The sequence below is a fragment of the Grus americana genome, chromosome 2, assembly GCF_028858705.1.
Source record: "Grus americana isolate bGruAme1 chromosome 2, bGruAme1.mat, whole genome shotgun sequence".
In the NCBI taxonomy this organism is placed as follows: Eukaryota; Metazoa; Chordata; class Aves; order Gruiformes; family Gruidae; genus Grus; species Grus americana.
In genome coordinates, this window is record NC_072853.1 from 42,801,162 (window position 1) to 42,828,471 (window position 27,310).

Here is a 27,310-nt window from a genome sequence, read left to right on the forward strand (position 1 = left end):
TTTTAAAATCTAAATATTTGCAAAGACTCTGTCCTTTCTATATACTGTAATTTCTCACAATATATAGCATTGATCAAACCAGAACTAAGCAGAACATCTCATCCTATTTCCTCTAACTCTGGGCACAAAAATAGCTCAAGGCTATCAGTGCAGGCAATGAAATTTTATGGTAACTGCTGAATTCCAGGAGACTGGAGGGAGAGAGAAGTGCAAGGGATTAGTGGAGGTTGTGGGAAGGAAGGGTGGGGTGTTGTGAAACATCAGTGGGGTTTAACAGATATGAAGGTGGGTAAGAAGGCTGGGGAGCAGTCTTTTTTTAAAAAGGAGATACAGTGTGTAAAAGGGCTGGGAATGGACAGTGGCATTTCCAGATAATGAGGCTGGGGAGAGTCAATAGGGTTTTGGGTCAATGAAGGGATGTTGGGAAGGGTGCACCTAATCAGAGAGGGAAGCTTTCATTGGTGTTGATATTGTGATAAACTGGGCAAAGAAACTAGGAACCAAGGTGATGGAGACAAGGTGGGAGTTGTTCAAGTGAGATGGATTAATTAATTAATTAAGAAAGAGAGATGTGGAAAGGAGAGAGAATCTCAGGCTAAGAACTAGTGCTGGGAGAAAAGAATAGGGAATAAGAATAATGCAGACTGAGATTAAAGAAAGATAGGGAGGGAAGGAAAATTGTATGAACATCAGTAGAGATATATTGGAAAAGAATGCAGAGGACACTTGCAAAATATTAAGGTATAGAGAAAAGACAGAGAACAATACCTCACAGAGACCATGTTCCTTTATAAATTGGAAGAGATCCAAAAATTCCTGATGAGTTGTCACTTCTCTGCTATCAGAAAATGATCTGCTGAAAACCATTAATAAAGTATGCATCACAAGAAGGCACTGCCAAGCCCACCACTAAACCACGTCCCTGAGCACCACGTCTACATGTCTTTTAAATACCTCCAGGGATGGTGACTCAACCACTTCCCTGGGCAGCCTGTTCTAATGCTTGACATCCCTTTTGGTGAAGAAATTTTCCTAATATCCAATCTAAACCTCCCATGGCACAACTTGAGGTCATTTCCTCTCATCCTATCGCTTGTTACTTGGGAGAAGAGACCAACACCCACCTCACTACAACCTCCTTTCAGGTAGCTGTAGAGAGCGATAAGGTCTCCCCTCAGCCTTCTTTTCTCCAGGCTAAACCACCCCAGTTCCCTCAGCCGCTCCTCATAAGACTTGTGCCCCAGACCCTTCATCAGCTTTGTTGCCCTTCTCTGGACATGCTCCAGCCCCTCCACGTCTTTCTTGTAGTGAGGGGCCCAAAACTGAACACAACACTCGAGGTGCGGCCTCACTAGAGCTGAGTACAGGGGGACAATCACTTCCCTGGTCCTGCTGGCCACCCTGTTTCTGATACAAGCCAGGATGCTGTTGGCCTTCTTGGCCACCTGGGCACACTGCTGGCTCATATTCAGCCGGCTGTTGACCAACACCCTCAGGTCCTTTTCCACAAGGCAGCTTTCCAGCCACTCTTCCCCAAGCCTGTAGCATTGCATGGGGTTGTTGTGACCCAAGTGAAGGACCTGGCACTTGGCCTCGTTGAACCTCATACAGGTGGCCTTGGCCCATCGATCCAGCCTGTCCAGATCCCTCTGTAGAGCCTTCCTACCCTCAAGCAGATCAACACTCCCGCACAACTTGGTGGTGTCTGCAAACTTACTGAGGGTGCACGCAATCCCCTCGTCCAGACCGTTGATAAAGATATTAAAGAGAACTGGCCCCAGTACTGAGCCCTGGCGAACACCACTTGTGACCAGCCTCGGGAACACCACTTGGAACTATCCTCGGCAAAAGGGAGCCAGCTCTGAGTGCAACTCACCTGCAGTGTCGTGCAAGCAACACCAAACTTGAACCACCAACTTTCTGTAACTTATTTATTTTGACTTCCAAATAGCCGTAGAAACTCTATTACTTCTCTCGTAAATAGATTCAAAACTTTTTTTTTTCTAGAAATCCTATCTGAATATAAAATGTGTTAAAGTTATAGACTGGCCATTAACACTCATTTATTCTGTGCTTTGACTGGCCTTTAACTGAGTTACTTTTCTCCCTTCTCACCCCCAAAATTCTTTAACAGCAACAGTTACATCCTGTTTGAAATTTCATTTTGCTAGGCTAAAAAAAAAGTCACATGCCTGTTTCTTATTCTCCTAAAACAAGCTTCTGCATCTCTGTCATCCTTTGGGCTCTTTTCTGTTCTTGTTTCAATCTAAATTAATTTGTATAAACAAGAAGGAAATAGAATTAAATACAGTATTTCAAAGAAGATCTCGGTAATGCCTTCTACGCCGGTTGTAACACTTCACTAATCCTACCAGGAATTCTTGTCAGATAAACCCTAAGGTTATACTTCCCCCTTCCTTAGCTTCACCCCATTGGCAGGATTGCCTGGCAGGATTTACAATTAGAAAATGAAATATGAGTCTACCATTTCTCCACATCTTGAACCACTATTTTCTTAAGACATATCGGTCTGGAATACACTGTTGCAGTGCAGAATACAGTAAACACCTAATTGTTCTTACTTTCTCAGATATAGGTGCTAAATTTACTATTCTTCAGTTCTTTGGTATTCTTAACTTCATGAAGCTACTCAAAAATCCTTATTACTGGGCCTGCAATTACATCTGCTAGACATTGTTCTTGTATAGATTAAGAAAACTAACTGGTTCTATCCTTACAATTTCTGAACCTTGATTTCTTATTCCAGTTTTGTAATTCCTGCTCCTTCATCTTTATTATCAATCTGCTAATGCTCCATCTCATTGCCTTTATTCAAAATTAGAGCAAAGTACTTTTTCAGCCCTATTAATTTTTTATTTTTCTCTCACCTTCATTGGTTTCTACTTCTGTTTTTATCTGAAGGTAGAAAATCTTGACTGTTATTTTTTCCCCTTTTAACATATGCGCCTGATTCACGAGATACAGTTCATTATACCAATCAGTTCCCTTTGCTACGTTTCTCATAAAATCTTTATATTCATGATAATACATATTGTATACTAGGTATATGTACAATTATTTTTCAGCCTTCTTTCTAAAATTTTTGCCCATTATTTAATCTAAAAATTCCAGACTGTTGAAATTTTGCATCTCTTTGATACCTTTTCTCACTCCCTGAGATTCAAATGCCTAAATTCTGATTTCATGCAATGAACTGAATTCCTCAGAGTACTTTTATCCATCATTTGAAATCTCCCTTCATATCCAAATCTGCTGCTGGAGGCCCATACCAGATTCCTAAAAATACTCTGAAAAAGCCTCATAACACTCTTCTTCTTAAAAAAAAAGAAAAAAAAAGAGAGAGAAGGAAAAGCAAAGATAGCAATGCAATTATTTTTTATCATACAATGCTGTTCAATACTCTGTTCCAATGCATTTTTCAATATCCATGTTATCACGATTGTTATTTAATTATAGTTCTGTTCTTCAATAGCAGTTTTAGTTCTTTAATTTCTATCTGGATTCTTTGCATGATAGTACACCATCATGCAAATACAAGGAAACAAAACACATGCAAACAAACCAAAATACTTTATTTCAGTTACATTTGCTGTTGGCTAGTAAGCATCACCTACAACCTTCTTCTGTCTGCACTGATGATCGAAATCTACTTTTGCCACTTAAAGACTTTATATCTGCATTCTATTGAGCTCTCTACTAGCAAAACCACTTTTACAATGATTTTGCTGCTTCATGCTAGGCAAGGAATATAAAGTTTTTCCTAAATGTCTTCCCTTAGGAGAAAAGCTGTTATTGAACAACTCTGCCTTGAGCCAGAAAGGCCAGAAGCCAGCAGAAAACATCACTGATGGCATCACCGGTGGATGCTTTTTTGCAGGTTTGTGAGTCTTTCCCCTGAACCACAGCTACAGCACAACGTATGTGCAGGAAGAAACGTATGGCAGCCATGCATTTTATTTCATGGGAGCCACACAAGGGCTGCAACTGGGATGAATGTGGATATAAGAGGAGATGCTCAGATTGGAGCACCGCTTGCTATCCTCTGCATCTTCTGAAGCGCAGGTGGCAAGCCAATCTGCTTGTCAGCTGAACCAAGACTCTGAAAAGTTTGGAGGCAGTCTAGCTGTTGAAGAATCCTCTTTAGGAATAAATCCTACTGGACAGTCATCGCAAATCCCCTTTGCAGTGTTATTGAATATGCTCACTTAGTCCTCTGAGTATTTTCAAGTTAGAGTGGACCTTTCTTAAAGCAGTGTCACACTGTGAACAGCAGCTGGTGGGCAATTCTGCCTTCCTTCAGGACCTGTGTCAGTCCTGACTCAGTACGCTGTATCCTGGAAGAGACAAACTCCAAGTTCTCTCTCAGAACCTTCTCATTCTTCAGAAGTTGACACTAATCATAAATACAGTTTTTCACCTGGGAAACTAGATTCTTCATTTGCAAATCACTGTTATTCCTCAATTTCTTGTTCCATATCAAATAAAATCAATGAAATTCTATCACCTGTCTTAAGCAGGTCTGATTAATCCTTTTCTGAACTTAAAAATTGGTACTTATCGATCTTATCAGTCTAAATACGACCTCTGTCATATTCGCCATAGAGTGAACAACAGTACAACATAAAAGTATTACGCTTCAGGTTTCCTCTGCTTAATTTAGCCATAATAGCATGGTCTAGCTGCCTTCTATTTAATTACACCTCCAGTCTGCGTGACACCCTGTTCTACTAAGTTTTTTAAAGAGATCCTTTCCTTTGCAAAACCATCGCACATTCTCAACTCAGTAGGCAATGCCGCTGTCTGAAAGTTTCCCTAATCAACGCACACGCGAATTGAATGGAGGCATGTCCCGGGGGGAAGGCTCCTTTCTCCCAAGCAGAGAGCAGGTACTCCTGCCTTATAAGCAGTGATGGAGTCTTGCGTGGGAAGTCGTGCAAAGACTGAAATCCACAACCCGCAGCTGTTTGAAATCCCATCTACCTGTAGAATATATTGACTGAACTGCCTATAATTTCGAAGTAGCTGGATAGGAAACACCGCTTCATCCCCGCAGGCTAACCGCAGGCTTTCACCCCCGTCTGCAGCCGCAGCTGAAGCAGGCAGTGCGCCTTAAGCCCAGCGTTCCCGTGCCGGAACCTCCTCGCAGGCTTGTTCGTGGGCAACTCCCCCCTCGGCACCACGGAGCGAGCGGGAAGGGGAGTCCCGGCCTCCGCCGCGGACGGGGAGACCTCGGGACGGGAGCGGCCGCTCACCCGCGTCCCCCCGCGGCGGGGTGAGGAGAGCCGGGGGGCAGAGGGGGGCTTGAGGGCGCTGAGGCTGAGATGCCGCCGAAGGCTCCGCGCGTCTCCCATCCCCGTTTCCTTGCGATGGGAAGCGGCTCTCGGGCGGGGACACCGCCGCCCGTCCCGGGATTTTTATCGCTGAAGAATTAAAAATGGAGATTTGGGCGCGGAACCCACTGGGGCTGCCAGGCCCAGCCCCGCCTCCTCGGGCCTGGGCGCGGGGGCGGCGGCGCGCTTATCCCGGGACGGGGCCCCATCCGCGGGGTCCTTGTGACGGCCGCCGCCGCCGCGGGCAGGTGAGCGGGGCCGGGGGCGCGGAGCGTTGCAGCCCCGGGGTGCGAGGCGGCGGTGGGACGGAGGGCGGCCGTCACGTCACGCCGGGGGCGGGCGCGGGCGCGGGGGGCCGGTGCGGGGGGGTAGGGGGTGGCGGAGGGTCTTTCGTCGCAGTACCCGTGTGCTTCAGCAACGATCCTTTCTCAGGGCCCTTTAACACCAGGAACTGAGGAAACCCCCGCGAGTTTTCGCGGTAATGACGTTTGAAAACGTTAATGACGTTGGGAGGCGAAGAAAAGGGGTAAATGTAGGTGTCCGGCAGTTGCTGTATTTTACTTGCGCTTGAGCGTGAGGGGTACCGCCACTGGGCGCAGCTCCTGCTCTTCGCACACCCTCTTCCAGCTCTTACCTGCCACACTTCTGGAAACTGGGCTGAGCAGTGACGTCCGGCCAGGGACGGTTCCTCGTTTCCACCATGGTGAATCACACCCGAGTGGGAATTTAGTTCATTGTATTTGCTGAGGCTGAAAGAGAAAAAACGGGAAACAGTGCTCCCGGTTAGGTACCTTGGGTGTGTGCGAAACGGGGAATAGCCACGGAAAGCTGGGGGCCGGGGTGCAGTGATTGCTGATAGTTTCTATTTTGGGGGGACGTGCTGATAAGCCATGAAGGTGAGGAAAGCTGTAGCAGCGTACAATATGGGTGGGTTTATGGAGGCAGATAAAGAGGGTGGTGGCAGTGCGAGACCAGCAAAAGAGTTATTTTCCGTGGAACTGCCACAAAAGTTCTGGGAAACGTAAGACTGGAATTTCATTTACATCGAAAGGCAAGATGTAGAGTTGTAACTGTTAGATTACTCCCCTTGTGAAACAGAGCAGTTGAGTTTGACAGAAGAGAAAGTGGGAGCCTGCTACAAGAAAGCAGGGGTCAAAAAATTCTCTGTAGAAGAGTCTCCAGCTACTTTACACTCATCTTCCCACTATGCTCTGCTAAACCTACTGCCAAGAACAACCTGGTGAGCAGCAAGACCAAGATTATCCACTCTTTAGTCATGGTTGAAAGCCAACTACAAGGTTTTAATTTTGATGCCATAGGTCTCTTGTGACAGTTTTGTTGTTGCACTTCTGTTCCCTGGGATTACAGTGTGGTAAGATTATCCTTATCGACAAATGATGCTTCAGCAAGAGCTTGGGATCTGAGTGACCTGTAGTACAGGAGGCTTTTGTTGGAAGGCTTTTGTTGTCTCCCCTTTAGGTAGGGAGACAGAACTAATGTCTCTGACATCACCTGTAATTTTACACTGTAGATACGGCGATTACTCTGGAATTCGATATGCTTTATAGGTGGAGCCCAAACAAACATCTTGCATGTCAACACAGATGTTGTTCTCTAGAAGAACAATGAAATCACTCAGAAAAGTAACGCTTCAAGTCCATCACTAGATGAGATGTGAAAAATACAGACAATTTAAAAAATGTTTGTTCACAAAACACTATACCCATTTGTTAATCTTTTATGAGATGTTCAGTATTGAGGAACATGAGAGCTGCTCTTGGCTCAGATTTGATAAAAGCAGAAGAGAAATTTCTCTCTTAAATTTTGAGACTTGGGGCAAACCAGAGCAGTTATGAGTAAACATGTTGCAGTAACAGTCTTGCATTCTATTCCAGTGCAAAATCAAACAAGTCTTTAGTAATAGGCTTGCAATAGGCACTCAAATAATTATGTAATAATTTCCTATATGGTGTTTCATAGAAAGAATGCTTCAAAATTGTGTTTGTGGGCTCAGCAAGGGGTTGGTGAGAGAGAGCCAGTAGAACATGGCAAAAATAGAAGTTCTGTCCTGTTTTAGTCCTTTGATGTTATACTGGCAGTACAGAGGGATGCATTTACCATGTTGGACTTAGATCATATGGTCCAGAAACCAGGGTCAGGGTTCAGTGACGAGGGTTCATTGTTTCACTATGACATGTTGGAGGTAGTGTACAATTGAACTGTGGGAGCAGGAACTGAAACCTGGTTGAGCACCTTACTTACCAGAAAAAGCAATGCTGCTTCTATTTTTTTCTCAGTCGGTCAATCATTTATTCTTTCTCCACTCTGGCTTGGATTCAACCGGAATCATGTTGAATTAGCTTGTATCCCACCCACCCAGCTAGCTGGCATGAGGTGGCCTCACTCCATGTGTACCCAGCTACTTTCATGTGTCCTCAGCCAAATCTGTACTGTTAATACCTGTTTTGTAGGCTTAAAAAAATACTTTTAGACATTTATGTATTTTAACTTCTTTCTGATTTTTTTTTAAGCGTCTACATTGAACTTAAAATCAGAAACAAATAAGTTACTATGTTAATTTGTACTGTGGTCTGTGAGCAAATAAGATTAAATGTAGTTGTCTTCCAGCCAGCAAATAATTTTCTGTGATATAAAAATTAGAATGGAGGAAGAGGAATCCCTGGGATGTTACATTGTTTACATTGATCAATGTAAACACCCTATTAATATTAGGAGAAAATGCTGAATAGTGTAGGACATAGACTCAGTTCTCATTTGATGGGGATTCCACCACTGATGGATACTTTTTGTCATGTCACTTGATGACAACACTCATTTCATTTGTGCTCCACTATAAAAAGCTTTATTTTTTAATCAAAATGTCAATTAGCATTGGTAATATACTTTCATAATCCCCGTAGGCCAACTTAAGTTTGGGCTGTTCCCAAGAGCGGTTTTGCTTGTGCCAGCATTTTCACAGTCACCCTGTTAGCAGGGAGCCAGCTGATCCTGTGGGAGACCAGGCTGGTGGTGAGAACATAGGGTGAGGGGCTGGTGGAAGGGCAAGTTCCACGTAGCAGCTCACGTGTGGCTTAAAGTGACTCTTTGACAAAAGCCCCTAGTAAAACTGTATGTGCGTGACACTTGCACAAGCTATTAAACCTCTAATTTCCTCGAAGAGTGGAGGTGCACTTGTTTACAAGGTCCGTTTCCCACAAAATTATGATGAGTGGCATCAGTTACCTTGTTCACGTACCAGCTTTTCACTAATCTTGCCAGTGATTTTTCTGGCTGCTGAGTCTGCAGTTACTTGTGTTTGGGGACTTTGGAATAATCTTAAATCTCTTCCAGTCCTCTGGATTTTCCCTAGTCTTTCAAGAGGTACTAAAAATGAATATCAGGAGGCCAGAGGGAATTTCAGGTGGTTTTTAAAAGAGTGTTAGGGACAAGAAGATATCTGGATTTGTTAATCTTAAAATGTTGCTAGATTATACGATTTCTTGATCATCAGGTTCCTGTCAGTGATCAATATATCCAAATTAATCCCCATATCATATAGGGGTTATTACTGGTACCTTTACTATGGGTACGGACATTTTATCTGCAATTTTAAGCCAGTTTTGCTACTGGCTGTAGGAGTCTGTGGTCCCAGTCTGAAGCCCCCATAACGATACAGATTCCACTCACTTCCTTCACCCTCCGTTGCAGGCTGAACGAGTTATTCTACGTACTGCTCAGTATTTCTGATTGAGTAGCCCAAGGCAAGCCCTTGACACGGCCTTCTCCTGGGCTCTGTTGGCACAGCGTGCTTTGCAGGCATTGAGCATTTGTAGTCCTTGCTCTTATCAGCAACTTTAACCAATTAATAACTTCTTTACTATAGAGTAGCACCACACCACCAGCTTTATCCCACTTAAACACCTTCTAAGCAGAGATTTTAATATCTGAATCATGCAGACTATTCTTTTTATTTCTTTCATGTTATCGATAAAATCTCTTTTCAGTGACAATTTCCAGATCTTCCTATATCATAGTCAGGCACCAGTCATCAGGCTGTAAACAATTCCATATTAATTCTCGTGACGTTCTTCATCACATTGGTTTTGTTTGTTTGTTATAATACAGTACTTGCTTCCTTTGAGCTCCCGGTTTACTATCCTTCCAGATTGTGCTCTGCCTATGAAACCGTCTGTATTTCAGCCCGTGAGTTTTTGCAGTTTGACCCTTGCAATTGTCTCCCCCATCCCACTGCAGGGAGGAGTGAGCGAGTGGCTGTGTGGTCCTCAGCTACCTACAAGGGTTAAACCATGACAGTCCTTTTAGGTGCCCAACATGGAGTTCGAAGGGTTTGAGATAAGGACAGCTTTGATAGGAGTGTGCAAGACCAAATTTACAGCTGTTACAGCTACTGGTCGGCAGGCCTTGCCATGGGGCTTGCTTGCTTTACTGCATGTTAGAGTTTAGTGCTTGTTTGTGGCTGCTCTTCACTTTTGCTGTTTGCTGTCATCCATAATTCTGAGTGGAGCTGTGCTTTACACCAGTCCACCCCTACATTCTACCCAGGGCTTCAAAGAAGGGAAACAAAAATGGAGCGGGTAGCGTATAACAAATTTGCTCATGTAAGTAAAGTACGCAGCTGAAGACACGAAGTCAGAAAAGTCTGGACTTGCTGCACTTTATGATCTTGGCACTGACTGTGGCAATTACGATTTGTTTCTTGTAGGTACTTGTTCTGGTGTTGGAGCAGAAAAATTTACTCGTTAAACAAGTAGTAACCTGATTGAGGCAAATAAAAGCTGTATTCAGTTACGGATTACTGAACCCGATTGCAACATTTAAATCTCTGGCTAATGCTTAAGAATCTTAAAATCAGCCAGCGATGCTGGAATGCTCTTGCATTCCAGAGAAACCGCTACCTCCTGTCAGGCAGGCAGGGTCCTCTGTAGGAGCAGACCTGGGAGCTGCTGGGGCCATGGAGCCCACTTGGCCTTTGCCAGGTCTGGAAAACCTGAAAGCAGGTTGTGTTGGCATGGTTGTGTGGATGAGGGGCGAAGAACTGCTTTTCCCAGTGCCACCAGCAGTACCCAACGCTGTCCCAGGCCCCTCCAGGCCTTGGGAAGGAGCCACGGCTGCCCAGGTTTTGCTTGTGGGCTCTTCAGCTGCTCACCCAGCTGTTTGTTCCCCTTGCCGCCTGTTGCTGCCAAGCTGAGAGGGACCAGAAGCCCAGGCTGGACTCTCTGCAGAGGATCAAGAGAGCCCAGACGTCTGGTAGCAGTCTTCCTGGCTAACGCTGCTGAAAATACTTATCACTTACCCTCTTTTGAGCTTCTAAAAAGTAAGCCATACTTATACAGAGAAATCATCTGATCAGCCGCGTTGCATGGATCCTGAGGCTTCCTCGGACTCCAGCCCTCGCCCTTTCAGCCTCTGTTATCTGGCTGTATAAAAAAGATCCATAAACACATAGGATAATCTCATCACCCTTTACAGGCAGTACTGGATGGCAATTGCCAACAGGTATCTTGGCATGACAGAGAGAGACAAAATGTTTGACTCTGTGCTATACCAAAATAGGTGTCAGGTATATCTACAGAAAACTTTTGTCCTAAAATGAGAAACTTCCATGATTAGAGAAATTAGAGCTGGTTTTTTGTTTTTGTTTTTTTTTTTTTTCCTCCTCCATGCAGGACATGATAGGTAGAAAAGAATCCTGCGCTTCAGGACAGATGCTGATGACTGACCTAAGCTGCCTTGCCTACGTACTGGAAGAATGGACTGTGGTGGAGTACCTGAAGAAATACCTTTTTCATGTAGTCATTGTCTCACTGACAATGAGTGCAATATTAGTTTTTTTTATAGTTCCTTTAACAATCCTCTTTTTCATTTACCTTACTAATATTTTGCTTTTAATATATCAGAGGAATGGTGAGGTAAAAGCAGATCCCTTGAGTGATGTTTGGGATAGTGCAAGGAAAGCCATAGCAAGCTTTTGGGATATATATGCAAGAATATGGCATGGTAAGTATGACATGACTTGTCTGAAGCTTTGAATTACAATAAATGGTAAATACACATAAGTTTTAATTTTTTTTTATTCTTCCAAATGGATCCAAAGAAATGACATTTATTATACTTTGTATGGTATCTAACCCAAAATCTTCCACCTCAAAGACTGATTGCAATATAGAATAAGCAGAATGAAAGGGAGAAATTAGTTTATATAGGGTAAATTTCTCTTAGGTGGATAGGCAGGTGCACTTCCCTGTATATAGTATCAGAGTGAAGTGCGGTGTTAATGTTAGTTCGAGTAATGTAACTGCAAGAGAGATGTGTGATTTATTATTTACCTTAGTAGCTGCTTAAAACTGACTTAATAAATGATCAAAACACAACAACTGGTTGGAAATGCAATCAGTGTGTTTTTAGTTGGCGAAAACTACTTTCTGTTACAACAGCTGAAAATAATTTTAAGAGCTGTATGGACAAATAATTAGATACCACATTTAAGTTTGTGCTGTGGCAGAATTTAGAAGTAACCTGATTTTTCAGTTTCATTACACTCAACCTTAAGATACTTTCAGCACACCCTGCTCCCTAGGAAAATCCTTAGCTGCATGCCAGGCACTTATTCTTCCCACAGATGTACTTTAAGGCTATGAGCAAGACTTAACTTTGCTGCCCTAAGGATGAAGAATAACAGGTTATCTATGTTGCTATCCTTCCTCACGGCTTTTTCCCTTAATCTTTGAACATCCTGCAGTATAAAACTTTCTCCACCTCTTCCTAGGACTCTGCCTGCGCCATCCCCATCCTTCTCCTCAAACGGCTCATGATAGGAACTGTAGCAGTGGTGGATATAAAGGCAGACAAGGTGGAACAGAGCTCTGAGTTGGCAGAAGCTGTGGCTTTCCCAAGCCTTTGTATACATTAGTCTCCTAGTCTGGCTCCACCTAAAACCTAAATCAAATGTAGGAAGAGCCTGGAGAGGGATTTACAGAAGTCCATGTCTGTGAGGAAATTCCCTTCCACTGGAAGTGAATACATTTAACTGTTGTGGAGAGCACCTCTCTTTGGGATTCTTACAGATTCTGATTTGGACTTAAACATCTCAACCAGAGATGCAAAATCCCAAAGTTTTCATTCTGCCTGACACAGAATGGAGATTCATAGTTCCATATTTCAGAAGAGCATCCTGACTGCTTGTTTGCCTCTCATTCTGCCAGTGAAGTGGTTTCACACCAGTACAGTAATTTTTTTTTTTCAATTATTGTACTTTGGACTGGGAAAAGTTCCTAATGGGAAATAATTAGTCCCCTCACTGGGGAAAATGTCAGGTTCAGGTCTGATCTAGTGATTAAACTCACCAAAAAATTAGTCCACTGATAACCTGTGGTGCTTGAGGGGCTTCCTCTTTGCTATTCACCAAAAGTTCCATCCAGAACTTAATTCTTTTAAAAGCTACTGCAGAGGCTTTCACAACTGTGAAAGTCATTTAACAAAGGGCACTAAACACTTTTATTTAAATTGCCAGATGATTTACAGCCATCATTGTCAGTGTATTGCTTTCCATCCCAAACAGGTTACGAGCTTCATGGTGTGGAAAACCTACCAGAAGGACCAGGCATTCTTGTGTATTACCATGGAGCTATTCCTGTAGACTACCTTTACTTTTTGTCTAGGCTGTTTCTCTGGAAAAAAAGACTTTGTCTGTCAGTAGCTGATCATTTTGTCTTTCGTTTACCAGGTAAGAACGTGTTCTCCTGTACTTAAGCATCCTGGATTCACTCAACCTGTTTGGTGAAATTCACATTTATTACACTTTCAAGAGAGCTTTTAAACTAAAAGACTGCTTTTAGACTTCTAAACTAATAGCTTGTAGATGCAGAAGGGCAAACAGGGTAGAATATGCTGTCTTTTAAGTGAAAGGTCATAAAAACACTGGTAGACCGTCCAAAGCCAACAAATAGACATTATATAATCCTGTTGGGATGAAATGTCATGCCTCAGTAGAAAGTGTAGGATAGGACTATATTATTGACCTAATGCTGGCTGGTCAGCAGTGGGCTGTGAATGCAGAAGAGCCCAGTAAATGGTAAGATATCAATTACCTACTTGCCCTCTACACTGAGTAGCCATCGCAGTGGGGTATGACATCACATCTATCTTTTCATCAAAGCCTGGTGTAGGATGCAAAACTTGTTTGAAGATTTTACTGCTGAAGAGAGCTCTGTAATACTGACCACCACAACACATTCAACACGTTATAGACTCAGAAATAAATAATTCCATTGTGAAACAGAGAAGATAGGGAAAAGCAAACCTCATTCATTTTTAGAAAAACAAGGCATAAAGAAGGACCATCCAGAAGGAATAGCAGGGAGATTATTTAAAGGCACCTTTATACCACTTATATTAAAAATTATTATAATAGTAAAGAGTAAAGGAAGCTATTTAAAAGTAGAAAGACATTCTTCAGAAAAGGAAGTTGTGTTCGAACATTGGAAACAAAGAGCATAAACTCAAACAAGTTTGATGCAAAAACATACTAAGGCATCCCTAGAAAGGTGGTGAGGAAGTATTTGCTAAAGGCATACTTAGTAAACACTGTGCAGTACTAAACACATCAGAAGCCTGAAGTCATCAAGAGATGATTGGCTTTTAAGAGGACTCCTAAAGCTTAGCAGAATGTTGCAAAGGAGGCTTCTTTTTTAAGGGATAAATGAGAGGGTTCTGTTTCAAATTGAAGTGTCCGTAGCATAGATATTTATTACAAATTTTTAGTGAACTATTGTCAGGACCAAGCAACGCTCTCAACTGTAGAATTTCTGGACTACTGATGTGTACATAACATATTGCTTGAATTATGTTCATGCCAGAGGAACATAAGGTGGCAAATATGGTGTCAACCTATAAAAAGGCTACCAAAAAGGCATCTGGTAAGAAAGACCACAAGTAATGGAGATTAGGCTTCCTCATTTGCAGCATTAGTAGAAAATGTGGCTGAAAGTAATAGACTGAGTGAAACTTCTCCCTAACCTTCTCTTGCTTTACCATACTTACCTGCTTTTTGCAGAGAAATGTTGCACTTCACAGATTGGTTCTTTAAAGAATGCTCTTGAGCATATGCTGTCTGTTGGATTAATTACAGTTATGGGAGAAGTCATCTTGTGAATGAATGCTGATTAAAAGGTAGGAAATAAAGGGTAGAAATAAATAGATCATTTTCATGAAGAAGCAGAATTCACCAGGTATACCGATGAAGATCAGTGCTCGCACCTGTATTGTTCAAAATGATCATAATCTAGATCAGTAGTGAGGTGACAAAGCTTTATATTGGCCATTTTTTTTTCAAGGCAATAAAAGCCCATACAGAGGGTACGGTTATCTACCAATACTGAATCACTGGCTGATTAAATGGCAGATGAAACCTGGTATTAGTTATAAAGCAGTGCAGAAGGAAAGAAAAACAAGTCTAAACACATGAATGTGTAATTAGGCTTTAAATTTTCTAGATGACTTTAGGAATATGTCAGCTTAAGTCTCAGCAATTGCTAAAAGGCAAACAATTTTAGGCTTATGAAAAAAGAAGAAAAGAGGAATGACCATTATGTACTCAAAATGCATATGGTGCCCACATCTTGAGCACTGTGTGGAATTCTGGTCTCCCCAGCTCAGAAAAGCTGCAAAGTAATAAAGATACAAGAAAGGACAAGGATGATCAGAACAAGCCTGGCATGGCTTCCTTTGAAGAGCCAGTACATAGGACAGGAGTCTTGCATGACCGAGGGATATAAAATTCTGCGTGACCTGGAAAAGAGGAATAAGGAGTGATAACATGTTCCTGTGATACATCATAACTCTTAACAGGCAAAAGTTTTAAAGCCAAGCAAAGGATTGAGCAGGATATGGCACTCATGGCTGCAGGATAAAACAGGAATACATGAGAGTTCCCAAAGGGATTAAACAAAGTCAACATCTGTCTTTGACAGAAAGATCTATTGAAGACAATGCTTTCAGTAAGATAACATACAGTTCAATTACAAGATGCGGCATTGTGTTTTCCACCGTCTTCCAAAGTTTCTGTTGCAGACCTTTATCAAAGTTGCAGTGCTAGACACCAGTTCTGGCGGTCCACAGTTGTGGTTTACATTTATTAATATAAACAATTTCTTTTCAAACCATGCTGTTGGGACAGTGAATTTGAAGACTGGGGAAACTCATTTGCTGAGTGAACTCTCTATGGAGTTCTAAACAGATTTAAAACGTGAAGATAATGTAAGAAAGCATAGAGTGCTTCTGTGGTTCTCAATATGTCTTTTGGAGACATCCCAGTTAGGGAAACAAACGAAGGAGATCCATTGAACTGTTCATGCAGTGCTGAAACTGCCCTGCTAACTTCTGCCATTTGTGCATCTTAATAGTCGCACACTAGTCCAATTTGATCCACATAGTTTGCAATTTAACCACAAAATACTCAATTTAACAACTCAAAGCCTCCATGTTTAAAATGTTAAACATCACATTTTAAAATAATACCAAAAACAGTTACTTGTCAGGTTATTTATTTTTGTAGTAATCTGTATTGTACTGAAAATTTGTAATTTTTTTCTGTACTAAAATATTTAAAAAGGAGGAGGGAGGAACAGATGTTTATTTTCAGACTTCTATGATGCACAAGTTTTGGTTGCATGGCTGGTGTTTTGATAATTATGAAAATAGCATGTGGAGGCATTAATTTATTGAGATGCTCCTGATAAGCTGGTTCATCTTCATAACATTTGGGCAAAATCACTGTCACATATTTGTCATTTTGCCAATATTTACTCTGTGCGGGTTTTACTTCCTTTGTACAAGTTTGCCTTAGTCTAAGTATATAGCTATTAGATTTTCATTTAGCTGTAGTGTTGTTCCTACGTGCAAGCAGTATTTGTGATATATTGTTATAATAATATGTATTTGCTACTTATTTATTGCAGGACTTAAATTATTATTGGAAGTGACGGGCGTTATGCCAGGTACAAGGGAAGAATGTCTCATTGCACTGAAGAATGGACACTTGGTGTCCATCTCGCCAGGTGGAGTTAGAGAAGCACTATTCAGTGATGAAAGTTATCAACTCATGTGGGGAAATCGAAAAGGGTTTGCTCAGGTCGCTCTAGATGCAAAAGTGGTGAGTGTTATATGTCACTGATCCCAGTTTATGCTTATTGCGTACATGCTTCATTATAAAATGCAGCTGAGGAGTGTTTGCTGGAAAATCTTCCAGACAGAATAAAAGCTTTGGGAGTAAAGATTTCTTTTCCTTTTCCCACCACTTTCCTCAAGCACATTAATCCATAGGGAGCAAGGGTTTTATGGAACTGTATAGCTTTTTCTTGACTGTTGGCAGGGCATCCATCTTTACAGTTCCATCATGCAGGCATCCACTTTCTTGTCTTGACTGTATTTCAGGAATCTTCATTGTGGTCCTTCATATTGCTCTAAGGTTTCATTCTTTTTTCTCATCCTACTAGACTTATATCTTTATCTTATTTCTATATGAGCACTCATTTTCTTAGGGCTTTTTAATGTATTATCCTTATCTTTCTTCTCATATATTCTGGGAGGGTCCAGGATTTTATTCTTACCCTTTACTTCATGTTTGTGAAAGATTGCATCGACTAACATAAGGTGTGTCTACATCAGTGTCTGAGTTCGAATCATGTGTGCACTTTTGAAGTTTTCCCATCTCCCTCACCCACCATGCTTTCATTCACATCATGGAACGTGTTAGAATACCTGAGCTGTGTTCCTTTTGGCTGAAACTAAACCAGAAGTGGGACCTAATACTCTGCAGTTGAAAATAAGCATTCAGCCAATGGTATCAGACAGAAATTAGTTCTGCTTAAAAACAGAGCACTGAAATGTGTTCAGTGTTGATGTCAGATCTTCAGCATCCTCTAGAGATGTGCTGCTGTTGGTTTGCACTCCACTAATGTACACGACCACAGTTTCAGTTACATTTTCTATGTGGATGATGATCTACAAATACAGACTTCTACCGCTGGCTCTGACTTCCTCCATCTAATTTCATATGGGAGACTATTTCTCTGATACAGTCTCTGGGAAATAATTTTAGTTGGGATGTCGCAGAGCTGAAAGACAAACAACCCTGTCTTTTTCCTTCCTGCCACTTCTCCTCATCATCACCACTAGAGACGAGTTTTCTGTCTTAATTTAGACTTAGCATACGTAGCACTCGTTGTGTCTGACAATACTGGTGCACATCCAGGCTTCATCTGTTCTGCCATGAGCTTGCTGCTGCTTTCTCATGAATCGCACAACTGTCATTTTTCTTTACGTTCTTATGAATATCTCATCAATTGCAGCGCCCTTTGGCCTTCCACATAAATGTAATCCTTTTCTGTCTATATAGGAGAATCTGTACAGGGAGTTGAGTTCTTCCCATTAAATTTAATTTCTTACCACTCCTTTCAGGTTTTTTGTGCAGTTATAGCTCTTTCTCACCCCATCAAATACATTGCTTCTCAAACTTGGCTTTGGTCTCTTGTGCTAAAGCTCCTACTACGAAGTACCTAGGGTTGCAAAATACATGCTTCGGGTTAATATTTCTTCTTAACTGTCTCTGAAATCTTGTGGGGAGATAACTAAACACTAGAATAAATTTAGAGGCATTTACCCAAAGTAATTTTAGGCTGGGAGTCCTATTTCTACCTCTTTCTTTGTCTTGTCATGTGGCCTTTTAAAAGTCATGTTTTATGTGCTTCTGTTCCCTCCCTTGTCCTTTTTCTCAAAAGCGTGGGCTGGTAAACATTAGTCACACTACTTCATATATTGTGTGGGCCTGTACACCGCCACTACTAGGAAAATATCGGAATGTGAATAGGATAAATCCAGTCAAATTCATGTGGGCATTTTGAATTCCGTTATAGTCTTTCCTCTTATGTGTTAATTTAATAATATCCTCAAACAGTCAGAAAGAGGTGTCACTTTGTGATTTCTAATAATTTTGCTTTCATATCTGTCTTTTGAGCTACTTCAAACATTTGAACAATCTTTTGCCGTATGTTTTCACTTCACTTGGAACCTTATAGTGTAATTCTACAATGTAATAAGCTTTTATTTTAATAAAAATTGAATTAAAAACCCCTTAATAAAGGGTGCCACCGTATTCAAAACACATCACAAAAATCCTTGTTAGTAATCCTCTTAATCCTTCCAGTCTTCTATAATTTAGAAGCACATGGAAATAGCTGAATAGTACTAGGTGATGGAACTAGGTGATCTTTAAGGTCCCTTCCAACCCAAACCATTCTATGATTCTGTACCTAAAATTGCTAGCACCTGTTGACAGGGTTTGTGGGTTTTTTTATTTAATGAATTGGGTATTCATTGAAGATAAGGTTCTTCCAGTGTGAAAGGTTCTTGTGGTCATTTGTATAACATGTTTGGTAAAACAGACACTACGTAAGATTATCTGTTACCTGGAAAGCAGAGGGAATATTTTCTCCTTTGACACGTACTAGCCTGAGCTCACCTTTCCAGTGCCACTTATTATTGCACTCATTCAGTTTTTGTTGGGGTTTTAGGGGGGTTTTTTATCATCAGGAAGTCTGACTGGATCCCAGCGTGGTGGACATCACTGTAATTAGCTTGCAGGCTCCACTGAATTTTGAGCACCTTTGATATTTCTCTGGAAATTGTCATCAGACACACTTTAGTACACTTTAAAAAAAGAAGTGTTGTGCATTTGCCATGGAGGGGGCAATATTAACCTTATATACCATTTCTCATACAAAGTTAGGCTTGTAGTAACTGGATTCCATCTTTTGACAACTTTGGAGTTTGACTGTTTCTGTTTGTTCTTGCTGCATCTTTTTCAATACTGGCCATATCAGTCTTGTAGGTTGACTGAAGACTGGGGATAGACTCATCTAAACTATCAGAACTTGCTCTATAAGGTAGCAATTCATGTATGTTTTGCTAATACTTATTCAAACCCTGGATTAAGGCAAGAGAGTACTATAAATGCCTTTTTTGAATTTATTCTACATACAGTGTAGCCATCAACCAAAGAACCACAGACACTTTACAGTATTCAAAATGACTACATGGTGGTTCATAACCTGATGCAGATGACTGGAATGGGGATTTCAAGATGAAACCAACTTTATACATGAATAGACATTCCCATTCTTCTTATAATGTTATGGAAGTTCGACAGTTCTTCCACTGAAAAAGTTGAAGAAAAGCAACCAAGGAACGTAGTTTCAGCCTCAGTCCTTGCCTGCATGTTTCCACATTCAGTTTCCACTTTGTCTTCTGTAGGTACTCTGCTTACCTGTGGTCAGAGGAGAGCATTATTATTTAATGTCATTATTCAATGAACTTCTGGGGCATACATTTGCCTCAGTTGAATTTATGTGTGCCAGGGGCCTGAGCTTCAGAAATACCCTTTGCCTGTGGCTGGAGTTTGACAGGGTAATGGGGAGGAGTCATCATTTCTGAAGATCCTTACATTTTATCTGTGCCAAAAAATTTGTTCAAGGTCTATAAAAATCTTAGGTATGTGCAAGGGGTTGGCCTAGATGATCTCCAGAGGTCCCTTCCAACCACGGCTATCCTTCTGTGATTTTCAAGCTGCCTGGGTGTGATTCAGCTCAGTTCCAGCACAGCAAATCTAAATCTGTGGGTTACTGCAGATCTGGCCATGCTGCTTCACAGAGGCAAGCTTTTATGTGTGCACCCATTTTTATCAGCTTAGGGACCGAACATTGCTACCCGCTCTGTACTTCATTGGTTGATCATTGTATATGACTAACTTCCGTAGTTGCTAGATTTCTTTATAGCCTAACATATGTTTCTCTTGCACTGTTCCTAAAATATGAAGTGTTTTGTCTGTATGATAGGTGGAATTCAAACATTTTAAATGTTAGACATATAGTATTCAATCAATAGCTGAAGTTAAGTGTGGTATTTTTAGTGTCTTGTAGTTGTATGCTTTTAAAAGATGTTACTGATTGTTTTTAAGAGTTTATTTATAATAATTTCCCATAATTTCTCATTCTGAAGGGTTTACTATTTGTATTGGGTTTCCGTGGCAAGGTTTTGGTAGCGGGGGGGCTACAGGGGTGGCTTCTGTGAGAAGCTGCCAGAAGCTTCCCCTGTGTCTGATAGAGCCAATGCCAGCCGGCTGCAAGACGGACCCGCCGCTGGCCAAGGCCAAGCCAATCAGCGCCTCTGTGATAACATATTTAAGAAGGGGAAAAAACAAGTTAGAGAGAGCTTTTGCAGCCAGAGAGAGGAGTGAGAAGATGTAAGAAACTCTGCAGACACCCAGGTCAGTGCAGAAGGAGGGGCAGGAGGTGCTCCAGGCGCCGGAGCAGAGATCTCCCTGCAGCCCGTGGTGAAGACCATGGTGAAGCAGGCTGTCCCCCTGCAGCCCATGGAGGAAGGATGAGGGGGTGTAGAGATTCCACCTGCAGCCTGTGGAGGACCCCACGCCGGAGCAGGTGGAGGCACCTGAAGGAGGCTGCGGCCTGTGGGAAGCCCACGCTGGAGCAAGCTCCTGGCAGGACCTGTGGCCCCGTGGAGAGAGGACCCCACGCTGGAGCAGTCTGCTCCTGAAGGTCTGCGCCCCGTGGGGGACCCACGCTGGAGCAGTTCGTGAAGGACTGTAGCCCGTGGGAGAGACTCATGTTGGAGAAATTTGTGAAGGACTGTCTCCCGTGAGAGGGACTCCATGCTGGAGCAGGGGAACGATGAGAGGAGTCCTCCCCCTGAGGATGAAGAAGCGGCAGAAACACCGTGTGATGAACTGACTGTAACCCCCATTGCCCGTCCCCCTGTGCCGCTGAGGGGGGAGGAGGTTGAAGCCGGGAGTAAAGTTGAGCCCGGGAAGATGGGAGGGGTGGGGGGAGGTGTTTTAAGATTTGATTTTATTTTTCATTCCTCTACTGTGTTGTGCTTGGTAATAAATTAGATGAATTTTCTGTCTAAGTTCAGTCTGTTTTGCTCGTGACAACAATTAGTGAGTGATCTCTCCCTGTCCTTATCCCCACCCACAAGTGTTTCGTTATACCTTTTCTCCCCTGTCTACTGAAGGAGGGCAGTGATAAAGCAGCTCTGGTGGGCACCTGGCCCCCAGCCAGGGTCAACCCACCACACTATTATGACTTTATGTATGTTTGATATTTTTGTTATCTGTCACATTTTTTTTTCCTTTAAATGTTTTCCATCACTTTGAGTTATTAGGCTCTAGTTAGGTCTTTTTCTTGCTTTGTTTTTTTCTCATCCTGTAGTTTCTATTCTGTGGTAGTGATTCTTAACAGCAGAAAGGTGTTCTTTCATTGCCTTCTGGAAAAGTAATTCCAACAACATGCTCAAAATACGGTTTCAAAAATTGAAAATGGACAATAGAGGAGAAGAAAGTTGTATGTATGGATACAATCACCGTTGGTTTGTCTACAAACTATGAAATCTTACCTCAGGCTGTAAGACGTGATTGTTTTAAGTTTAGGTATCTCAAATGTCTTTCTTTTTAGCCACAATAATGAAGTGAACTTGTTCTGTAACTGCCTAAGGATCTGCCCTCCAGACAGTATGTAGTCCAGGTCAATGAGGACATACAATTGCCTTATTTGTCCAAAGGATCTGCAGAAATTTTTTCTAGTGAGGTATTATCCAAACATTACTGCTTCAGTGAGACCTTACTTTAAGAAGCAGATGAGACATGCCAAATGTGAATGTCTACTTGTGTTCTGCAAGACTTCATGAACTGAGTATTTTCCTATTCACTGCACATGATGCAAGCTTTAGGCAGAGAAACTGCAAAACTTCATTTTAGGTTTCAGTCAGCGATACTGCAATAAATATATATAGAAGTTTTTTTTTTTAGAATCTCAGTTAACTTTTATAATGTACATTCAAAATGAAAGGTATAAACCTCTACTAAAATGTCAGTCATTTTCCTTACAGTTGGTGACTTTAAAACAGCAATGTTTGTGGGAGCTTAGAAATAGAAATTTATTTCTATTCTGGAGTTTATTTTTTATAACAAGATTCCTTGTTTGCTGCTTAACTGACTGATAATTATCCTCTGTAGTCAAGTGATTTTCTTAGCTGCATTAACAGGCACTAAATAGAAATTTAAACCTGGTATAACATTTCCACCTTTTTCTTTTTTTTTTTTTGTGATTCCTTAGCCCATCATTCCAATGTATACTCAAAATGTCCGGGAAGGATATAGGATGTTTAAAGAAAGAAGTAAGAACTTTAAAATATATTTTAAGTATTTGGAATGTTTTCTCCACTTTTCTCTCAGATTTCTCTCACTTTGTCTTAGATTTTGCTTTTCAGACTTCAGCTTACTTTGGATTCTCTAACACGCTTGCTGTGGGTCAGGGGTATCTCAGATATGGAAATAGCTTGTGTACAACTGGTTTGTGCTGTGTGACTTGGTTCTTTAATGCAGTCTTATTTCAGTGATCTATTAAGTCTATTGAGCTTTGTTTTGGTGGACAGTTACCTAAATCCTGTAATTTCGTCTTGACCGTCAGATAAAGCATGCATTTTTAAGAAGTCTTCCATATTAATCAGATTACAAGTTTGGATTGTGTTTTCTGTGACTATCATCTCACTTTTTCCTCCCTTAAACTATTTCAGGATTTTTTAGACAGCTGTATGAAAGTACTCGATTGCCGTTTACTCCTCCGTATGGAGGACTTCCAGTTAAATTTCGCACATATATTGGGGAGCCAATCCCTTACGATCCGAATATAACTACAGAGGAATTAGTTGAAAAGGTAAGTTAGCTCTCCTTGTAATACTGAACTACATACTTTGCCCTCTATGCACTTGAAACTAGTTTTTTGTATGCTTGAATAAAGAGAAATGCACTTTTACAAACTTGTTAAAGCAATGGGCAGTTGAGCTCCAGGGTTATTTAATGTATGGATACCTACAATTAAGTATTGACATAGTAATAGTTGATTGGGATGCTCTCATCCTTTCAAAATGTGTGAGCTCTTGTCTTCTTGGGATGCTAACTTTATTTCTCGCATGCCTTTGATAACTGAAATGATGTAAACGATGTTTTAAGTTGTTTTCAGTAACTAGGAAAATAAATTTCATATATAACAAATATCTTTGAGAATCTTCTCTAAATAACATAGGGCTCTAGAAACAAAGTTCCACAAGAGCTTAAGTCTCATTGTCAAAAGGAAAATGTTACAAAAATAATTTGCATCCAAAATAAAAAAATATTTTGAGTACCTATAGCTTGGTGAAATCAATGCCCAGGAGCATAAAAGTGTTTATAGATCCAGGGTGTAGGCATTTTTCAAAATAGTAATGTTTACAGAAAATGCACTTTTTAAAATTTTTCATAGATCAAAGGAGGGCTTCATGCAAGAGAAATTTGTTATGGCCTAGGAATACACAGATCAAAACACTTGTTAGGAATCACTGATGTAAAAAACCACCTTGCTGCCCCCCAAAAGATTCTTTTTCCTTTTTTTAAGGATGTACTGCAGATTGTTCTGGGCTTCACAGCAGTGAAACTAGAAAGACAGGTTTGGTCTGTTAGAAGGGAACTGCCCCAGCAAACTGCCATGTTTGGTCTTAGCAGGTTTAGGAGCCTGGAAGCAATATTAGTGCTAAGACTGCCCTTACGGTTATCCATATTCTTGTATTTTGAGGGAACAGTGTTTTGTGTACCTGCAAAACCGAAATTGAAATTTCCCATGACATTGATTTGCTTTATTACCCACTTTGACCACCCACTTCAGTGGGAGCATGGTTAGGTCTTCTGTGGCTCATATTAGTTTAAAAAAAAAACCAACTTAAATGGGGTTTGAGGTGAGCAGTGGCCTGGCTCTATCTGATCCTGCCCTGGAAAAGAGTCAGGACCTGAATCTGTGAGGAAAGGTTTGGCTACTCTTTTCTTATATTCCCAGTGATATTCTACCATCACTCTGGGGCAGATCACCAGAGTATGTAGCTACCCTTATTTCAAGTTTAAATACATGAGGAAAAACTAAGGGAGATTATTTCTTATCCCTAGTAGAAATACAGAATATTTCATGCCCTCTCTTCCATAAACTTGCATTTGAATCTCATGTAGAGTAAAAATGAACAGAATTTAGATACGAATTCTCTTATTATATGCATACTGTATATGATACAGAAGTCACGTTGGGAAGGGGAGACGGAGGTCCCTACTCCAAATTCCTGGTCCCAGCAAGGTCAGCTATGAGATCAGATGAGGTTAGTCAGGCTTTATCCAGCGCTTCTAATGAAAACCTTCAGGGATGGAGATCGCACAAACTTAATATTTGAATGTATTAAAGGTTGCTTTGACTTAGTAATGCTCAGGTTTGATAAATCTCAATAATTTGAGCCCATCCAAACTGCAATCAATGTTTTTATTCCTTTCCTTTCCAAGGAAAGTGTCATTTGGACAACTAGCTAATATGAAAGACTTTTTCTTAAAGTAGGTCTTATGTATGAATTTCCCAATACCTCCTGAACCTCTGAGAAGTCAGCGATTATACTGTTGTTCTTCCTTCCATAAACAGGTTTGTAAAGACAACTTTCTCTTCTCTTTTCAGACAAAGACTGCCGTCCAGGCTCTCATAAGCAAGCACCAAACAATCCCAGGCAGCATATGGAAGGCTTTACTGGAGCGATTTGATAAACGTCGTAAAAGTGATTAGAATGCTTATGTTTATTTCATTGTTTTTACAGCATACAGTAAAAAACAATGTCCTACGGCAATGATGACTAATAATTGGTGTTCAACCAGTTTAATTTACAAGTTTCTACAGATTTGACAGAAGAAAACAATTAACCTCTTGAAGGTTTGCCTGTGTCTTTGAAGATATTCTGAAGTCAGAAAGACTGAAAACTTAGGTGTAAGAGCAATGCAACAGCTAAATTCCCCAAAAGGAAATCACGTAGCCAGGATTTGCCTGGTTCCTAAAACAAGTATGTACATACATCTGAGAGCCTCAGAATTTTTGTCTAGATCTGTGGGTTTATGTTTTGAGCAGTTCATAGTCCAGTCTCAGAGCAGAACCTCAGAGTCGGTGTTGTCCCACCAGAGTCCACCCATCGGTGGCCACCTTCCCTGTTGGATCCCATGCGAGACAGCGTCAGAAGAAACAATCTTGCTTTAGCTAATGATCTGCTGCTTAGGCCACTTTTCTAGAGAGACTATAAAAAGAGAAATAATCCCATTAAACGAGATATTAGACTCTTACAAACACATCAGCTTAGTGGTTTGGTACCCTGGAAAGTAGGAATGATACATCCAAAAAGAAAAGTCTCTCCAAGAGAGGAAGAAAAAGCTTTAGTTAAGTGTAGCACTATGCAAACACATGTAGAAAGTAGTTTCAAGTCTGAGCTGGTACATTCATGCACTGTTGCACCATACAATACTGGTTTAGTGGATGAGGCTGCCCCCCAGCTTGAGAATGTGCATCATAGTGTGTTTGCAGTACAGATGTGCTGTACTCACCCAGATCTCCTGGTGAGCAGAGAGCAGGCTGGGGGCAAGCTTGCTTAGGTAATGCAGCCCTGAGGCTTATCATCAATGGTGGTTTGCCCAAAAATGTGGTACTGCAACACTGCTGTCCCTGTATGGATTGAACCTAAATGTCTGTTTGGAAAGGTGGACACAGGGCAGTGTTGTCTTCCTAATACAACTTGTGGAATACTGAAATTTGCTGCAAAGCATAATGTGTTTTTAACAAGCTGTGGGATGTTGTTGCTGGTGGGAGCGGGAGAACTTTGTGTAATCTATCCAGTATGCCATTAAATGCAACCAACTTGAAACACCAAGAAAGGTAATTTTTGTCCTTTGCTTTTCCTTCTTGTAATTCTAATACCTATATAATCTGTCCCCTCAGCATCCTAAAACTTTATGTAGCATCTAGGGAAATATATACAACGTTTGCCCATTTTCACTAGAAAACTAAATTAACTCTTTGGATTAAGATAAATCCATTCTCTTCCCATGCTGCTTCTCCACAAATATTTCTTGCACATCTGAAGAAGGGAGCAGGATAGACAGGTGAGTTATTTCCCTGGAGCAAAAAGACAAGAATCCTGTCCTGAAAAAAAACCTCAAATCCATCCTAAGACATAGGAATGTTTACTTGAACACCTTAACTATAATTGCTGTATACAGGCAGAAAGACTTTTCTCCCAGCAGAGACTCAACATGCATAGGAGATGATAAACTAAAGCAAGTCAAGATTCTGAGTGATAAGCCTAGACATGAACAGGAATTCAAACCATGTGGTCTTTTACATTGTGCACTCCAACAATATAAGCTAAAATTGAAAGCCTGAGCTTAAGTCAAGTGAGAAAAGGAACTAAAAGGGACACAGATGAAGAAACAAGAGGAATTAATCTTAACCAGAATCTGAAAGTATTCCTTGTATCACAGAAACTCTACAGAATGACCAGACAGCCCCCTTCTCTGAGTATCCTGTCCTATTTTTCAAGCACATTAGCATCATCAATTAAAACACTTTAGTCATCTGAATTTGCACAACCTTTGAAAGTCTACGCCCTTTCATACCTGATGCTAGGGGCTGTGCTGCAACTCAGAGCAGTAGCCTTGGATAAGGGACATGTAATCAGAGCACTGATTATCTTTGGGGATCTGAGCCTAGATCTCCCACATTTCAGACAGCTGTCAACAGTTTGTTAACAAAGTTCGAGTTTTTCCTGGGATATTTCATCTTACAGCAGCATCTCTGTATTATCTGCAGCTTAGCTGAAGTGAGCTGGAGCAAAAACCAATTTCTATTAATTGTCTTCTGTCATAGCTGTCTTAAGAGTACTTTCTGAGGTGTCAAGGTGATGGACAAAACTATTATTGAGAGATGTGGTTTTGAATGATATGTGATTTTTCTGATAAAAAAAACCATTTTTCCCAGAAACATTATAAT

General features: G+C 41.2%; 1 protein-coding gene across 3 annotated transcripts; it reads left to right on the forward strand.

Moving 5' to 3' along the window:
* The first annotated feature begins 3,661 nt into the window (after positions 1 to 3,661).
* LOC129202732 (transmembrane protein 68-like) lies at positions 3,662 to 25,244 on the forward strand. Of its 3 annotated transcripts, none has more exons than XM_054816159.1 (7): positions 3,662 to 5,599; positions 11,039 to 11,369; positions 12,931 to 13,095; positions 16,328 to 16,521; positions 22,556 to 22,616; positions 23,016 to 23,155; positions 24,962 to 25,244. In XM_054816159.1, exons 1-7 carry the CDS (start codon positions 5,456 to 5,458, stop codon positions 25,064 to 25,066), a joined length of 1,140 nt encoding a protein of 379 aa, XP_054672134.1. In that variant the 5' UTR covers positions 3,662 to 5,455; the 3' UTR covers positions 25,067 to 25,244. The 3 variants fall into 3 exon arrangements, with proteins under 3 accessions (XP_054672134.1, XP_054672135.1, XP_054672136.1); XM_054816160.1 differs by having other exon boundaries at positions 3,662 to 5,293; XM_054816161.1 differs by lacking the exon at positions 12,931 to 13,095.
* Positions 25,245 to 27,310: the final 2,066 nt, after the last annotated feature.

What these genes read in the sequence shown, in the direction of transcription:
- LOC129202732 (XM_054816159.1), top strand. Translation starts at nt 5,456, where the DNA reads ATGGAGATTTGGGCGCGGAACCCACTGGGGCTGCCAGGCCCAGCCCCG. An exon ending in ATATGCAAGAATATGGCATG is followed by an intron (nt 11,370 to 12,930) that starts GTAAGTATGACA and finishes CATCCCAAACAG; the next exon opens with GTTACGAGCTTCATGGTGTG. An exon ending in TAGGATGTTTAAAGAAAGAA is followed by an intron (nt 22,617 to 23,015) that starts GTAAGAACTTTA and finishes AAACTATTTCAG; the next exon opens with GATTTTTTAGACAGCTGTAT.